This window comes from Hydra vulgaris, chromosome 02 (assembly GCF_038396675.1).
Source record: "Hydra vulgaris chromosome 02, alternate assembly HydraT2T_AEP".
NCBI classification, from domain to species: domain Eukaryota; kingdom Metazoa; phylum Cnidaria; class Hydrozoa; order Anthoathecata; family Hydridae; genus Hydra; species Hydra vulgaris.
In genome coordinates this window covers 64,172,766-64,192,625 of record NC_088921.1, presented here as the reverse complement: position 1 = coordinate 64,192,625, position 19,860 = coordinate 64,172,766, and the positions used below count along the sequence as shown (strand labels likewise).

The following is a 19,860-nucleotide window of genomic DNA, read 5'->3' as shown; positions in this document are numbered from 1 at the left end:
CAAGTATTATGGCCTTTAACACCTACCTAGATAGCGCCCAGCATTTGGGAAAAGTTGTAGAAAATGTGGAGAATTAAACTTTAAAAATGTATGCAAAGCAAACATCAAGTATGAAAGAAAAGTAGAAGAAACAGAGAACGACGATGCTAATGTATATTCCATAAATATGAATGGTGCAAACTCAAAGATTTATGTAAAAGTAAATGATTACAATGTAAAAAGGCAATTTGATACCAGAAGTCAGGTCACAATCATACCTAAAAAATTTTGGGAACTAATGTCTGAACCTAAATTACAAAAATGTTATCTCTGTTTGAAACAATTTGATGGGACAATTATTAAAGTTCTAGGCGAATTTGAGGCAATTTTGGAAACTGAATCAAAAATGAATATTGTATAAATTATTGTTGCAGACTGCAAAAAATCATGGTTAAATTGGCATGGATGTATTAATTGTTAATGCAACAAAATTAGTTAATAGTATAGAACCTATTGTTCATGGACGTTTAATTAACTACAAAGTAAATGCACTGTTAATGTAATGTAAATGGTAATGTAAATGGCATACAACCAACTTATTTTGAATCTTGACCACTTCCTATTCACATAAGACCACCAGTGATAGATTAACTCAATGAAATAAAACAGCAAGGGCTGCTCTAAAGGGTTCCACCTGGTGGGAGCAAAGGGGCATCACCACTTATGATTGTTAGAAAAACAGATGGAGATTTAGGTATATGTACAGATTACAAAATAGTGTTAACCAAAAGGTATGCTTAGATTCATACCCTATTCCAAATATTGAGACTGTATTTTATAAAATGGCAGGAATGTATTATTTTGCTAAAAATTTCAAGGGAGCTTATCATCAAACTGAGATGGACAATGAGGCGCAAGAAATAACAACAGTTAATACTCCTATCGGATTGTTAAGACAGACATGTTTACTGTTTGGAATAAAAACTGACAGTGCGATATTCCAAAGAGCAATAGAATCTGTTGTTGGTGATATTATTTCTAAAATGATTATATTTTAAGATAATATATGTTGGTGGTAAAAATGCTGAAGAGCTTAAATCAAATTTGAGTAAAATCTTTAGCAAATTAAATAAATAAAGGTAAAGTTTTATGATCGACACATTGAGAAATATGCTGAAATTTTTTTACCTTATAGTTTAAGGAAGTTAGTTAAATAGTTTAAAGAAGAAAGGAGTTACATTTGAATGGAGAAAAGAACATCAACACACATTTGAGTTTGAAAAAGAACCTTTGTGAAGAACCTGTGGTAAAAGTTTATTACATCAATCTAGATCTAGAATTAATAACTGATGCCAGTAAAAAAACTATATCTTGAATATTTTCACAAAATGGTAATCATGTATTGTATCTCTCATGAACTTTATCAGACGCTGAGACAAGAAATTATAGTATAGAGAGAGAAGCGTTGGCTATTGTATGGTTTACTCACAAAGCTAGGCATTTTTTTTTTAGGTAGGAAATTTAAATTGATATCAGATCACAGACCATAAGAGTTAATGTTTGATTGTAATAAAGAACTGCCTAAAGTGACATCTGCTAGTGTTTTAAAATGGGCCCTGCAAATGATGGCATTTGACTACAAAATAAGCTATAAGAAGAGAGAAAACATTCCTCATGTTGATGCATTATCAAGATTGTCTTTTCTACCACAAGATGAAGAAAACGACCAAGAAACCTTTATACGCTTAGTCAAGCCAGATAGTAAGTATTGCAATTATAGTGTGAGTCTGTAAAAATTGATTTATAGAGATTGCATGGTCAGAACCACCTAAAGGAGAAAAGAGAAAAACTGAACACTAGCTAGGACATGAACACTAGCTAGGCATGAATCTAAGAGTGAAGGTTGAATAATAAGGGTTGTCAGGAAAACAAGTCACAAAATTTACTATCTGAGTAAGGGATTAAGAAATGCAGAAGCTATAGGCTTTAGTGCCAGCTAGGTCATTGATTTTAGAGCCAAGCCATTCAGTGTGATAAGCATTAAAGTCACCAATAACAACAATATTGGCAGAGGAGTAAGAAAAGAGAGCATTGTCAATTTGATCAGCAGCCCTCAGAATTAGTAAAAATGAGGTTGGCAATTATTTGCCAACCTTAATCTGCTTAAGGTCGGTATCAGGTCAGCAAAAAAAAATTGCAAGTGTGATATTCCTAATTGCCAACCTAGATGTGTTTTTTAAAATGCCATTTTAAAAAACACTTCTAGGTTTGCAGTTAGGTCAGCATTGCCAAATGTAGACCCTAATTCCGAGGGATGGATCACAAACTACATCTAAAAAAGTGCATTCTCGGGAAGAAGGAGAACAATAAAGAACAATGAGGAAGATAATAAAAGTACATAAAAGTATGGTCAAAGGATTCGAGCATGATTTATTAGCAAATAGGTCATTGATATGTATGTATATTCCCAAGCCAAGCTATGACTATGACTATTGGAGTCTTTGAAAACCAGTATAGTACTTTGAAAACCAGTATACCAGGATAGTACTGATCTGAATAAGGAATGGCGGAAGGTTGCATTACGGCCACAATTATTTTTAAAAGATTTATTAAAACAGGTAAGTAGTAGGTATGGTTTTTTATTATTAATATTTTATGTTACTAAAACATGGTTTAAGTTTAAAGAGAACTAGACTCATTTATAGATTGAGCACAGTCTCCTAAGCAATTAGCTATGGAAGTTGTCTCAGTCTGGTTAATTTACCCTAAATTGTAACATAAGTTGGCACATGTTTGATTAAATTATCCATGTAAATTAGAGAAATATTATTATACACTTGTTGTGTATTGACCACAAATGTTGTTGATGTAGAACACTTTTTTCTTACCATTATCCAGTTGCATCATAAACCTGTGGCCAAATGGATACTTTCTACAAGGTATGACATGTCTACACAACATCTTATGATTTCTGTTCTTATCGAGAATTCTATTTATTTTCACAAGACTTATAACCTGATTAGAAGCAAAACAGCCCCACACACTTACTGTACCTAAACCATGTTTGACATGCTGTATACACTGTGGAAGAAATTTTTCAGTAGCTGTTTGTTTGCACATTCATCACTTTGATCCAAAAACAAGAAATTTGGGTTTGTCTGTTCAAAATACATTTCGCCAGGATACATCTGTTCAATTTGAATGTGACAGAGCCAATTAAAGCCCCTTTTTCCAATTTATTGTTTTTAGAAGAGGTTTTCGAACAGCTACTCTACCATTAAAGCCAACAGTTTTCAAGCCAAGTCTAACAGTTCTTTCTGAAATAGTTTTATTATGAGCAGCATTGAAGTTAGATGTCATTTCTTGGCTGTTGATTGTCTATTTCGTTTACATGAGAGTATAATTAACTTGTCGTCAGCCTTTGGTGTTTTGCAGCGATGTCTACTGTAAAACATGCATGGAGTGTTGTTACATTGACTATCTTATAGCCTGCTACTACAAGGTAGTATTGCTACATCGACTATCTTATAGCCTGCTGCTACAAGGAAGTACTGCTACATCGACTGATGGTTTGGTTTGGACAGGCCGCTATTAATTAATATAAAAAAAAAAAACTTTTTCCGGACTTAAATAATTTTTTTTTTTAAAAAAATCTAAAACTGACCTAGCATTGGTAAAGTTAAAAATGACTATGCAAGAGTGTATATATTTCATGACTTGATAAACTTGTTGCAAACACGTTTAACTAAGCAAATTTTACAAAAACTAGAAAAACGTATTAAAAGAAACAAGGCTTGTTTAGCCATTAGAGTTGTTAGTCTTGAGCCTTGGCTTTAACCTTGCCTTAAGGTCAAAAGTTAAGGCCTCAGCTTTGGTCTTAGCCTTAAAACTGTTGGCTTTGAATATTTTGGCCTTGGCCTTCCACCTTTTCTTATTGAACTCAAAACTTTCTTTTCTGTTTGCATTTTAGAAATTTTACTACAGTTGATTTTGTTTACAAGAGTTATTTTTGTTAACCTGTAAGCTTGTAATTGTATTTTTGTTTACTCGTACAAGAGTTATTTTTGTTTACTTGTTTGTGTACTTGTTAGAACTTAATTTTGTGTTTTATGTCATGGTTTAAATTGCCATTTTTGACTAGCCTTTTAAAAACAATAGTCAATAACATAATTGGTTATCAGGAGTTTATTACATCTATATATTAAGTCACATGATTTGTTTTAACATTTTTTATTAGTTAAAATATTTCAAAAATTAAAAAAGACTGACACATGAAAATTTAAAGGTTAATAACAATAAAATTTTAAAGGTTTTTGAATTAAAATAGTTTTTATATATTTAAACCATAATTTATTATAAAGTATTTTTTTATTTATACTATTTTTATTAAATTTATCTAAACCTATTCATAAAAGTTTTTCAATATATTTGTAATACTTTTTTTAAATAATTTTAATTAATCCAACTTCGAACCAATAAGCAATAGTTTAATTATTCTTCTTTGATAGTTCGGTCAACGACCTATTAAAGATATGTCAAGAACAACACCAGAAACCACTTTGACATCTACTAAAAATAGTGTTACGCCTCGTATTCAAAAACCCCTTACCAAAAAATAAGAAAAAATGCTCTTTTTTTTTTTTTTTGCAAATAATAGAAAAAATCATGTTTTACAAACAAGTTAGTTTTGACAAACTATCTTTAACAAATAAATCACTAGAATTTGATCAAAAAGAGATTTTGTTAATAAAACTGTACACAATGAAACAATACTCAAAAATTAAAAATACATATTTGACACATATTTCTGTTTCCCTGCAATATCAGCTCCTGATGAGCATGTTTCTTAAATGTAATAAAGACTTATAGGCTACATAGTGATAGTTAATGCTTATGATAGTTAATGCTAATAACAATATATTTTTAATTAAAAGATGTTAATATTAGTTGTTAGAATTGAGCACAAAAGTACATAAAAATAAAAAATTTAAAGTTTTAATTCTATATTTTTATCTATTTTTTTTCTGGCTTTCATATATCTCTAAATATATTTTCTTATTGACTTTGTCAAATTCTGCACATAACCTTGGTATAATTTCACAACATATGGTCTTATTTTCACCGTACTTGCTACCTGCAGTTTTATTAATAATAAGTCTTAGTGTTAGACCAAAATTTAAGTCTTTGGCCTTAAAAATGTCTGTGTTGGCATTTGCCTTAAAACTCTTTTTCTTGGTCTTGACCTTAAAACTCTAAGCCTTGGCCTTGATCTTGAAACTCTCGGCTTAAACCACGTCCTTGGCCTTGAAACTTTTGGCCTTGGTCTTTGCCTTGACCTTTGAACATGTAGCCTTGGCCTTGCATTTTTAATCTTGTTAACAACTCTGCTAGCCATTAACTTTTAAAAAACTGCAAACTATTTAAAGTTTATCCGAAGTATCTTGGATTCAACATAGCGCATTCAAATTATAATGATATAGCCTCAAAAGCGATTGCTTAAAAGTGCTTTGTATAAAAAAATAAATGAAAAGAAATTATTGGATAAAGAACTAGAAAATTTCAAATCTCAAAAACTTATTGTTCAACTTTACATTGGTATCTTTTAATTCAAATAATAAACGATAAAATTAAAAAGAAATAACATTCAGTCATTAAAACTCACACAAAAAAAGTTGCGTTCACTTACAAAATCTTTTAAATTACGATTTAGAAACCAAAATATTATTCAAAATATATCTTCATATACTTTACAACATAATGAACTTGATTTATTGAACAATGGTATTGTTTTGCCACCAGCATTAATAAAAAAGATGAATGTATTTGCTCAACTTGATTGTATTTTGTAATTTCTAAATACTGAACTAAAAAACAATGATTCAAAACCTCAAAATAAAAGTAAACTTTCCCATCTGGCAAACAACTATGTATACAAACACACACTATTTAAGAGTTGTCTAAGAAAACATAAAATGTTAAAAAGACTTTGAAAAAATGAGAACATCACCAGACAATGAAATGGTATAATTTTTTAAAATAAAATTGACTATGTAAAATCTTAACATAATATTATAAGTAATAAGACTAAGTTTAAAGAATTAAAAGAGGATCCTTCCATAAAAAGAAAACTATATTTACAAGAGTTCTTAAAAAGTTTAAAAAGCTTAAATGTTTTGAGAACATTTACAGTAACATCTATCCTGTATGATCTCAAGCAGCAAGAATTTATGCATTACCTTATAAGTGCTAACTTAGTTAGGATGATTCTCTCCCAACTTTTTGAACTATAATATCAGCAATATGACATACAACTACTACTTTGCCAAACATCTTTTTTATTTATTGTCTCCATATATACCCAAACAATTTAAAGCACTTTATACTTAGTTTCATTTGTTGAAGAAATAAAGCATTTTAATGTAAATAATAATTTTATCATTTCATATGATGTTTAAAGTTTATTTACAAATATACAACTTAAGGAAACTTAAAACAACTTTCTAAAACTCAGTTTCAGAAACTACTACATATTTCAACATCTGGTTCCCATTTTCTATTTGACCAAAAATACTACAATCAAACAGATGGTGTTGCAGTGGGTTCTTCTTTAGCGTTCATCTTAGCTAGTATTTTCATCCAATTTCATGAACAAACACACGGGTTAATAACTGTTTCTCCTCTAAACCAATTTTATGAACAAACATGGGTTAATAACTGTTTCTCCTTTAAACCAATTTTATGAACAAACACATGGGTTAATCACTGTTTCTCCTCTAAACCAATTTTTTATAAATAGTATTTGTAGGACATTATTGCTATCTTTAATTATGAATATGAAATCCAAGAATTTTTAATCATCTAACAAGATAAACAACAAAAGTTTAAAAATTACAATGGAACAAGAATAAAAAAAACCAGGTTGCCTTTTTAGATGTACTTGTTAAAAATCCATTTCCTTTTCAACATCAGTTAATCATAAAAAAACTTATGCACTTATGCAATTTTTTTAGTTTAGGTCATTATTGCTACAAATTTTTTTCAAACAACATCTTATACGTTGTTTGATTGATGGAACATATAAAATTAATAATGCTTGGCTAGAATTTGATAAAAAATCTTTCTTTTGTTTTACAAAATAATCGATTTCCACAAAAAATTAAATCATACATTGATAAGAAAATGAACCCATCTGTTTTTACCTTGGTTAAAAACTCAAATATAAAATAATGTAAGCTCCCATTTATTAAAACTTATCTTAATTATGCTATTATAAATTTAATAACAAAATATTACAAAGATGTTTTAAAAAAATTAATACTTCTAATTGAATACAAAATTATTTATTTTTAAAAGATTTGTTTCCTAAGCTATCTAAATTTCATTTTTACAAATTTTCTTGAGCTCGCTGTAATGCCAGCTATATTGGAGAAACTTTCAGATATTTAACAACTAGAATTAATGAACACCTTGGGACTGATAAAATATCTCATATATATAAACAAATAATTACATCAATTGTAAAAACCCCTCTAATAGCAATTTGTTTGATATTTTGGATTTCCCTTCAACTAAGCATAAATTAAAAGTAAATTAGATGCTCTACATTAAATGGGAAAATTCCTCACTAATACTTACAATGGGAAAATTCCTTACTAATAAACAAACTTTCCATTATAACATAAGCATATTTATTTAATTAAAATGACAGTTTATTTTCTTTTGATTATATTGATTGGTTATTTACTGAGTCATTTTCTAATTATTTTATTGATTTATTATGTGTATTTACTGTCTGTTAATATTTCTCGGTAAAGTCTTCTATTGTAAAAACAATTTTTTGAAAATGTAATGCGAAATTATGAAACATGTCAAGATATATAACATGTCAAGATATATATATATATATATATATATATATATATATATATATATATATATATATATATATATATATATATATATATATATATATATATATATATATATATATATATATATATATATATATATATTAGGGTGTCACAAAATTTCTAAAAAATTTTACTTGGCATTTTTTCTCATTTTACTTGATGTCCTGATTCTAAAAATATAAGAAATTTTAATTTTACACTTGTAAAAGTGATAGATATAAAAATCGAAAAATTCGAAAATTTAATAAATATTTGTTAAGTTCCAATTGCTGTTACAATATGCATATTACTCCTAGTAAGAAAGCTTGTGATTATTACATTTAATATTTTCTTGTGTTTATTGGAATAGGCATTCAGTTTTTACTGTATACACAACACATACAAGTGTACCCAGTTTATAGTACAAGTGTACGCAGTTTACAGTATGAGTGTATGCAGTTTGCAATATCTAGTCTGGTGCATGCTGAGATTTCAAATTAGAGCTGTGTTTGTTCTCAAAGTTTTTCGTTTAAGATTTGTGTTATATTCTTTTAAAATTTCATCCCTCTGAAATAATATTTACTAACCTCATTTAATTTGTATTAGCTTAAGTATTATTAAATACGATTTTGATAAAATGGGAAGAGCTAAGTGTAAAAGAAAAGCAAGTGGAGAAAAGAGGAAGAATTCTATACAGACAAACCCAAGAAGGCTGATTTACCTTCTTAAATACCCACTGAATGAGCTTCCACAGAATCAACTTCCAAGTGTCGGCAGCTTTTTGAGACATCTGGAGTATGTCCGGTTAACAAGGTGACAGAATAACAAAAGAATTGAATTTTCTCATGTTTGCCTTTTTAAATTCTAGCTCATGTTTTTTGTTTATTTTAGATCTGCAAGATTCAAACCAACCAAGCAACTGGTTGCATGTCCACAAGCTCATGAAGGGTATGATTTACTTTGTAGAGATGTACCTTGTTCTACAACAAGTAAAAGATGCATTTCTTCATATTAAATAGAAATCTGGAAAAAAGCTGGTTTTGGTGATTTCATATTGAAGGGAGCTTCTGTAAGAGAAAAGATTCTAAAGCTAGATCACAAGTATAAAAAGATTCAAAAATTATGCAGTTTAAACTGGGATTCAAGTCAAGATAGATTTGAAAAGATGCAATTGGATTTTATTGAGGAAAGTAACTGTCTCTTTGATATTTCTGTTCCTAATATTGATGATAAGATTGCTTCTGACCATCTTTGTTCTAAGAATGCAAAAGATGAGGATTTGCATTTCTACAAAAACCAAAAGGGTGAAAGGAAACAATATATTTCAGAAGAATTAGACAAAAACTATCAAAAAGCCATGATTAACAAAGAACGAAGATATCGTATTAGGATAAAAGAAACAGAGAAACAGAAAATCAATACATACTTTGCTCCAACAGAAATGTATGAACAGGAAAATTCCTTTGGGTATGAAAATTCTGACCTGAATCTGATAATGAACCATCCTCTGAGGAAGATTCTGATTAGGAAAATATCAGACTTAAATCTAAACCAAAAGTTTTCATACATTTCAGTCTTAAAGAAATGGTAGAATGCACAACTGCAGCTGCTGCAAGATATAATGTTTGATTAAGACCTCAAACTTCAATAGTAGCAGCTATATGTAAAAAAAATGGTGTGAATCTGGATAAAATCAACCTATCAAGAAGCATAGAAAATATATCCATAAATATATTCCATAGAAAAAGGTTTGAACAAATTGATTAGGTGATCAGATAAGGCAGGACATATTTGACACATCGAAAGGAAAGAGACTTTATCTTCATTTTGATGGAAAACATGTGAAGCAGATAGAAGAACAGCTGAAGATTACTGTCACAGTTGAAAGAATAGCTGTAAGTGTCACTTCCCCAGACATAAAAGATACAGATGACATACTCTTGGAAATGGTTCAAGCCAAGAGCTCTTAAGGTTGTGATCAAGTTGAAGTTATCCTTAACATGCTTGGATATTGTGTTACAGATCAAGTTTATGCTATGTTGTGACAATACACTATCAAATGCTGGGATATTTTCTGGAGCTGTTGCCATTCTTGCCTCCAGTCCAGATGTTCCACTTTTATGGTTTATGTGCAGGAGCCATATATTGGAAGTCCATATTTCACACTTCATGGAGGCTTTGACAGGTGAAAAAGCAAAGGGTCCAAGAAGAGTTTTGTAACAAGACTGCAAAAAGGATGGCAAGATGTTAAAAAATCTCTGAATATATTTGATTCAGTGAAATTTAAATAGAATAAACTAGAAGTTGGTTCTCTACACACCACAGCCAGAGCAGCCCTAGAGTTTGGAGAGCAGGCTATTACGTTGGGTACTTTTTCAAGAGGTGATTACAAGGAACCTGAGTTAGTGATATTTTACCTAGGTGGAGAAGTTCCTAACTTCTCTCTTCATCAACCAGGAGCCTACCATGAAGCAAGATTCATAGCAATTGCATTGTATCTTCTTAAACTCACAATGACTTCAAAGATATTCAAAGTCATGAATAAAGAAGAGAAAACCATGGTGGAAACTTCTTTTTTTGTTGCAATCTGCTATACTCCATGGTTTTTAAAAGGATATCTTACTAACAATGCTTCAAACAATGATCTTAATACTTTTAAAGAAGTGTTTCATGTTAAAGAGCAATATACAGAACTTGGACATGCTCTACTCAAAAGTATGCAAAGACACACATGGTATCTTACTGAGGAACTGGTTTTATTGGCTCTTACTGATGCTCATTTAGACTATGAAGTAAAGGTAAAGATGTTGAATAGACTGTTGGAGTTTGATGTGCCAAAAAAGTTCAAGGTGGGCAATCCCCAACTTCCAACAATACAAGAATCAACTGAGCTGTTTGATCTTATTGGGCCTCAGACTTGGGTTCTATTGAAGGTTGCAGACATAGACACTACTGAAGTGGAGAGTTGGGTTGAGGACCAAAACACCCCTAGTCTTGAAAGTTTCATATCATTTGCGAAAAACAGTATGTGCTTCAATGATTGTGCAGAGCAAAATATTTGGTTAATTCAAGATTTTTTGAAGTCACACAAATCTGAGGATATGAAGCAAAATGTAATGCTAGTTGCAAAAAACAACAAAAAAAGCTCACAAAGGAGATGACAAAGAAACGACTTAAAACTGTATGAATTACTTGTTAAATAAAGATTTTTTTCCACTTATATTATTTGCTCGATTTCTGTCAAAAACCAATATTTACATCCTTCTGTTTTAATGCAGATAAAAACATTTTTTTGTGATTTTTGGACTTCTAGGCTAAAGAATAAAGGGGAAAAACTACAAGTAAGTTAAAATTCAAAAATTTTTGAAATTTTGAGTCACCCTAGAGTTTTTTAATTCCGGATACCCAGACTCGAACTTTCTGTGGGTAAATACCCAGTTTAAAGCTTGGCAAGTCTCATGGTTTGAATGTTTTGCCATGTTTTTTAGGCAGTGGTGCGTCGTTGAGCTGGATCTCTACCTTTTCTAGAAAAATATAGTAGAAGGGTTTGTAAATCTAACTTAAAGTTGAACTTGGCCACAGCTTTTTAGATGTTTTGAGAACATTCAAGTTTATGTATGTTTCCATGTATGTCCGAATATGCACTAAAAGAATTAACTTCATAACTTTTTTTTAATCAAATATTTTTATATATAAGCAAATGCTTTAAAGGATTTGCTAACATAATATGTTTCTATATTAGCAATATTTTAAAAAGCATTCACTGATATAAAAACTTTTGATTAGAAAGATTGAAGTTAATAAGTTAATTCTTTTAGCGCGTATTAAAAGAAAAACACTTTTCATTTATTAATTACTTCTCTATTTTAGGAAAAATGTGAAATATCATAATTTTACTAGAACATTTTTTACAGCCCCATTATGCCGAAGCACTCCAAAGTGTGGGAATATTTCACTCAATTTACCGATTTAAAATGTGGAAAATGCAGAATTGTCACAAGTAAAAATTAAAGAAGGCCGACGATTTAGCATTACACTTTATAAATGGACGAGTATGAAAATTCGGGAATATCTCAATATCGATTTGCATGGAATCGACTCTGAAGTTTATAATCTGGGTTTAGTGAGAATTTTTAACTCGTGTACAGCTGTACAGTTAGTTGAAAAAGTAGAACAACATTTAAACACATATAATATTAATTTTAAAAAACATATAGCTGGTTCAACCGACGATGGTGCAAGTGTAATGATAAAATTTGGATGAGAATCTCCTAGTCTCTATAATTTGTTTGAATCACTCTATACACTTAGCTGTTTGTGATGTACTATATAAAAAGAAAAGTATTACCATCTTGCAAGATGAAGATGACGTTGATGGAGATAGAAATGACCATGGTCAAAATGATATTAATGATGATCAAGATGAAAATTATTTTTCTGACGAGAGCGATGGTGACAAATTTAGGCAATGTAGAAGAAAATATAAAAAATTTTTGTATAATTGTTAAATTTTTTAAAAATTTTTCTTTGAGAAATAATATTCTGTAAGAAAAGATCAAAATAGTTTTAGGAAATGAACTTCAGCTAGTGTTAGATGTAAGAACTTGTTGGAACTTTATGATCGAAATGATATCTAGATTTTTAAAATTATTTTATATCATTAAATAAGCTCTGCAAGATATTGGAATTGGACATATAATAGAAAATATTAATATTGAATTATTAAATGAATTGGAAAGTACTCTAAAGCTTATTAAATTGACTGTTGAAGCTCTTAGCAGGGGCGATGCTAGTCTTGCAACAGCCCGATTAGCAATTGATTTTATGTTAAGAAAATTAAAAGAATCCAATGGTAATTTAAGTAGAGAGCTATTAATGATGATGAAAACTCGAATAAATAGCCGTAAAAACCAAGAAATAGAAGAGCTATTAGATTCTCTTGAAAATGGTACTATGACTTCAAAGAAAATACAATTATTTACAACAGATTTACTGAAGAGATTATTTGGTGAGGATGAAGAACAGCAAAACACACATGAACAAGGGCATTCAGCTGAAAATAACGAAAATACTACAGGAAACACACTACCATTAACACTGGAGGAAGAACTACATAAAATGTCCAATTTTGCCAAGTTGCGGAGATAAATTAGCTGATACTAAAAAAGAATTTTTATTTTCAAAAACTAAAAAAGAACTGTATATTTAGAAAAATTGTATCAAGCGTTAATGACAATAAAACCAACATTAACAAATTCTGAACGAACATTTTCTGTAGCATCCAACTTCTGTACAAGAATTCATTTTAGATTATTGGACAATTCATTAAGTGCTTTAGTTTTTTTAAAGTTTTATTTTTTAAGTAAAAATAATTGCTCTGTTTGTATTAAACACTTGCAAGTATTTTAATTGAGTTGAGTTTATTTTTGCTAGTATATTTTATAAAATGCAATATTTTTAAAAAGGTTGTCAAAATGTCAAGTTTATTTGGTAGTTTAAGATTATAATTAAAGTATAGATATTATAAAGTATACTATACTTACCTTAGACATTGAACTGGCTAAAAGTTGTTTGATTTACCTAAACATATATCAAATCCATTTTTAAAAATCGGCGTGAGAACAAAAAATCCTTTCATGCTATTGTTAAAATTGCAAGTTAAAAAGACATATTGGACTCGGACCCGAACCCAGACCCGATATATATATATATATATATATATATATATATATATATATATATATATATATATATATATATATATATATATATATATATATATATATATATATATATATATATATATATATAGTTATTAGTTGAATTTATTTTTGGTAAAAGATTTTAGATTGTACAATGATAAGACATGGAAAAAATTTTGTTTATTTTAGGTAAGAGATGAATACAATGCTGGGAAAAATGGACTTAGTGCCTCTCAAGCTCAAAGAAAAATCCGTCTTTTTTACTTGCAGCAATCAATTTCAAAAAATGATGATATTTTAGTTCATCTTTTAAGAGTCATTCCTGATAAGTTTAAAAGCGTTGTTAATGGAGATATTAAGTACACAAATTTAGTATTTGAGGTATGTTGTTTTCTAGTACACTTACTATTGATATTATCTTATGTTTATTATATATATATATATATATATATATATATATATGTGTATATATATATATATATATATATATATATATATATATATATTATATATATATATATATAGAACTCTTATATGTTATCAGAAAGTTTTTTCTGTATTTTGTTGACAAAAAGTAAAAATTAAAATGCAAAACCGGAATTTTTTTTTTAATAATTGATAGACTGCCTTTCCCAACCAAACCCTCAGTCGATGTAGCAGCATTCCCTTGCGAGTCAGGCTAAAAGATAGTAGATGTAGCAGCGCTCTGTTGCGAGTCAGGCTATTTGTCAGTCAATATAGCAGCACTCCATTGCAAGTCAGGCTATTTGTCAGTTGATGTAACAGCACTTTGTTGCGAGTCAGGCTATAATAAAAACATTGTTTATGTTGTTAAAAACATTCAGAATGTTTTTAAAAACATTCTGGTCAATTAAATTTGCGTTTTTGCGGTTTTTAAAAAAAACGAATAATTTGTAATTAAATTAATGGTTTTAACTTTCTGACAACATGCAAATGTTGGACGAAAGTCAAAAGTAATTAAAAGTGATGTATGTGTTGGCGTAAGAATCATTTTTTCCTTCCGTACTTTCCAAATGCAACAATATATAGAACTATTTATATATATATATATATATATATATATATATATATATATATATATATATATATATATATATATATATATATATATATATATATATATATAATCACTCACACACATATTAATACATACATAAATACATGCATGCATGCATCTATACATACATACATACATACATACATACATACATACATACATACATACATACATACATACATACATATATATATATATATATATATATATATATATATATATATATATATATAGATATAGATATAGATATAGATATAGATAGATAGATAGATAGATATATATTGGTATAGATAGATAAATAGATAGATAGATAAAAGAAGTAATTAATTTTATGAAAAACCGCATTAAATTTTAAATGATGATTATGTAAAAAAGTTTGTTACAAAAGTTTGAATGACGATTATATTAGATTTAAGTGCTTTTTACTAATGAAAAAAACTCAAATAAAATTAAAGACTATGAAAGCCTAATCTGTATTAAGCTAATTGTTTTATCGAAATATTTAGTAATAGAAATCAAAATTGTTTATAGTTAACGACAATATTTTTTTTGTATATGACAGGCTGTCAAGTTGTCATTTTTTCCTGTTTTTTTTTTTTTATTAATTTATTATATTTTTCATTTTTTTGTGAGTTTTTGTCATTTTGTCATTTTTATTTGAATTTTTTTTAAACTGTTTGTTTTGAGTTAAGGTTTTTTTACTGTAGGTTTATTTTTTGTAACTTGATTTTTTATTATTTAAAAATAAATTTTACAATAAATTTTTTTTTACGATCTTTTTTTTTTAAAGTTTATTTAAATATTGTAATTTTTTGAATTGTTAAATTGTTTTTATTACTTTTATTGGTTGATACATTGAATTGAGAACTAAATTTTGAATAAAATTTTCACTAGTATCTTTTTTTAATTTTAAGTATATTAATCAATAGATGGGTCTATATTAATCTATATATAGGTCAAAGCTATAATGGTTAAAGGGAATGAGGTGTTTCTGGAAAAGCTTAATAAAAATCAAGTTAAATTAAACTATGAGCTGAGGTAAAAAAAACTCTGATTATGCTGTCTCAAACTATGTTTTAGTGATTTGAAATACAGTCTAGTTGGTTTTCAAACACTTTATCAGCATTCTACAAGACCTAAACATAAATTAGTTTCTGATATTAGATTCTCAAAAACAGCTTGTCATTTATATGTAGATTCAAAGTTATTTTTGGTCAGAAGAAGAAAGTCAAGTTCTTACAAAATTTTTAACATTTTAAGATATATAAGAACGCTGTTCTTATATATCTTAAAAAACTGGTATTTTGATTCTGATTCAAAAAATAAAAAAGAATTGACTATTACTGAGCTAAAGTTTTTAAAAAAGAAATGAAATATGGAAAAACTAAGTATCTATGCCTCAGTAAAGTTGTTAAGGGCTGTTTAACTATTTAGAATGGAAATGCTATTGCAGAGCAAAGTTTATCAGATAATAAAAATACATGACATAAAAACGAGTAAAGCTAAATGATGAAACATTAATGGCCCTGAGAATATCAAAGGAATACACAAGAAGTTGCTATGAAGCATATAATGTTGATGCTCTCTCTAAAAAAATGCTTACAGAATATATAAAAAAAGAAATGCTGAGGAAGGAGAAGAAAAAAGAATAAATTTTATTCATAAGCAAGAACTTATTGATAAAGAAAAACAACACAAAGAAATGCTTGAAAAAGTTGAAAAAAACAACAGAAAGCTAGATCAAATGGAAAAAAATCTCTAAAATGATGAGAAAAGTTCAGATCTAGAGTTTCAAATTGCTCAGTGAATGCAGGATAAGGCGACTGAGTCTATGCAAAGTGCCATCAATAAAGAAGACATCATTGGTATAAAAATAGCCCATGAAATGGTGAGCAGTGCAAAAAAAATCTTGAAAATGCTACAGCACATAGACATAATCAAAAAAAGTTAAGAATAAATATTGGTTAAAAACAAAAAAGTGAAATGGATAGTTTAATTAATCCTTTCAAAAAATCACAGCAGTATTGTAAGAAAAAGTTGTTGTGAACTTCTTTATATTTTGAATGTTGTAATTTTATTATTGCAAGTTATTTGGTGTTTTCTCTATTCTGTTGATTTATTTTATCTTATTTTAGACATTTTTGATAACTTCTGATTTATTTTATTTTTAAAAGTATTTGTTGAACTTTTTCTTTTTCTTTTATAAAAATTTTTTTTTTGCCACTCTTCCCCTTAAATCACCCTCTTTTTTTTTTTTTTTTTGTTTTGTTTATAAAGTTGTTGCTTGACAGCCTGATATGAAGTTATTAAACAAATCCTGAAAAGGACGTTTTTGATGACTTCTGATTTATATTGTTTTTAAAAATATTTGTTGAACTTTTCCTTTTTTTTAATAAAAGTTTTCATTTTTTGCCATTTTTCCCCTCAAATTACCCTCTCTTTTTTTTTTATCTTTTTTTAATTTTTCTATAAAGTTTGATTTAAAAAATATATAATTTAATTTTGATTAAAAATACATAATTAAGTTCATTAAAATTATAGTCATACATATATTAAAATTATAGTCATACATATAAAATTATAGTCAATACATATTTAAGTTCATTAAAATTATAGTCAAAAACTGTCAAATTTATTTAAAAGTATTACTAAATATTGTTCAATATTTAAATTTTATTTTTCTTAAAAAAAAATTAGCTTACTTTTTATTGCAATTGTTTTTTGTTTTCATAAATTTTTTTACTCAAAATTAAATTTTAAACAAGCGTGTTCCAAGGCTGCATCAAAAATTTGCACAAAATGTCAATTAAACTTTTCTTTATAATGCAAGTTAAAGTGCAGCAATTATTTTTTTGATATACACAGCAATGTAATTTTAATAAATAGTGTTTGGGAAAATAATCTTTGCTTTCACAACAAAATCGCTAAAAAAATAATAAACTTTTAATAAATAAAGTTTATAAATAAACAAAATTTTACTATTTGTTACTCTCTAATTTTTTAAAAATAAAAAATCATTTTTAGTTAATTAGAATTTAGGGAATTAGAAATTTAAGAAATAATCATTTAAAAAAATTTGATATTTAAATTCACTTATACAAATGTTGAGAAAAGAAAGAAATTTGTTTATATCAAACATTTAAAAAAATGTAATATTAAATTTAATTATTTTTTATAAAAAAAAAATTGAAAGAAAATAAACATTCCCTAATAGTAATAATAAAAAAATGAGTTATAATATTCAACTTGTTTTGCAGTAATTTAAAAGAGTTAATGTATTTAAAAAATAATTAAAAAAAAAAAAAAAATTTATGACGTCAAATTCATATTAGGCAAGTGCATGAAGCATTTTTTATTTAAAACAAGGCCTGATATATATATATATATATATATATATATATATATATATATATAGAGAGAGAGAGAGAGAGAGAGAGAGAGAGAGAGAGAGAGAGAGAGAGAGAGAGAGAGAGAGAGAGAGAGAGAGAGAGAGAGGGAGAGAGAGAGAGAAAGAGAGAGAGAGAGAGAGAGAGAGAGAGAGAGAGAGAGAGAGAGAGAGAGAGAAAGTCAACAGTCAACCGCCTGAAATTGCAATTTTGGCTTCTCAAAATAAATTCTTGCCAGTCAACCGATTGATAAAGCCTGGTTGGCAGGTTCAAAAATGTTTGACAAATAATCAGGATGTAATTTGGAAAAACCATGAACTGAAATTTCATAAAATCATTCAAATTTTAAAAAAGCATTTAAATTGGTTTTATTGTTTACAATAAAACCAATTTTGTTTGAGCTATGTTGACAAATATTGTATATTTAATATTGTATATTCACTTTTTTAGATTAGTTTCATTTTACTGGTGGTTAAAATTATTTTTTCATAAATGATAAAAATTCTTATTCTATTATTATTTTAATAAAATTATTTAATACATTATTTTAATAATAATAAAATAATATATAATAATTGCTGTATTTTACTAAAAATATTTTTCATTTTAACTGTACTTAGGCATCTTTTTTTTTTTGCTTTAAATCTTTTTATTCATTTTCTTGTAAGCTTTTTTCAAAATTTGTAATAAATTAATAAATAAATAAAGGGCTTTCCATATGGATAAAAATCATCCCATCTAACCAGGGAGGATAAACTACTGAGATCTCTCCTATCCTTTGAAACTCATACAATTTTAACATTGCCTTTGTGCTCTGACAAAAATATAAAATATTTTAAATAAAACCCCTATTGATTATTATTATTGTTATTATTATAATAAAATTGCTATTATTAAAAAATAATTGTTTAATTTATTTAGTGTAATTGAGTTTGATAATTTTTTGTTTTTGTTGTTTTTGAATTAGTATCAGTGTAGTTTTGTAGATAAAAATTAAACCTATAAATATAAAAAAAAAATTCTTTGACTTCAGTTATATATATATATATTTTTTTGTAGCAACTATACACTAAAAGCATTCTCACCCTCTTCTCTTCTGTATTAGAGTGTTTGCCATTCCCCATTTGTTTGTTTATTATTATTTGCTGTTGTTGTTTATTGTTGTTTGCTGTTGTTTATTGTTGTTAAATTTATATAACTAAATTTATTTTATTGTTGATCTATATTAGGGTTAAATATTATGATAAAAACATTGTGTTTGATTCATGCAACTACATAATTATCATCTTATGTAGTTTGATGTGGTCATTTATGCAACTGTATAAAAAAGTTGCCAAGAATATATTTACTAGGTTGTCAAAAATTTAACGATTTCCTGATTAAATGTTAAGCTTTAGTTTAATAATTTTATTTAGATCAATGAGTTTGTCATTCTTATTTTGGAAGAAGATTCTAAGAAAGAGCGGAGAGAAAGAAAGTATGATAAACTTTTAAAAATTGACAGCTCAAGGAGAACAATTTTGCATTTAGCAGCAGAACAAGATTTAGATATGGTAGTTGAAACAATTATATTGTTTTACCCAAGCCTTGTTAATGTATCAACAAATATTGCTGGTTTCAATGATAATCCTTTATGCATTGCGCTCAGCAAATTTTATGACAGAACAGCTAGTTTGCTTGTTAAATCTATGGATAGTTACAGGTATTTTTTAATTGAAGCTTTATTATAGTAATAAAAAATAAATTAGAAAAAAATTATAATAAGCAATTGATAAAACCTACAATAAATAGTTAATAATTAACTTTCTATGAATACTTATTTTTTT

General features: G+C 27.5%; 1 protein-coding gene across 3 annotated transcripts in view; it reads left to right on the top strand.

Moving 5' to 3' along the window:
* Nucleotides 1–19,860, top strand: part of LOC101236412 (uncharacterized) — a 79,763-nt gene that overhangs the window by 8,488 nt on the left and 51,415 nt on the right. For all 3 annotated transcript variants that reach the window (XR_010636829.1, XM_065791687.1, XM_065791688.1), the window contains exons 2-3: nt 13,760–13,951; nt 19,450–19,736. Coding sequence is in view for 2 of the 3 variants with exons in the window: in XM_065791687.1 (XP_065647759.1) it covers nt 13,760–13,951; nt 19,450–19,736 (479 nt within the window). In the remaining variant the exon portion in view is untranslated. The remainder of the gene's footprint in view (nt 1–13,759; nt 13,952–19,449; nt 19,737–19,860) is intronic.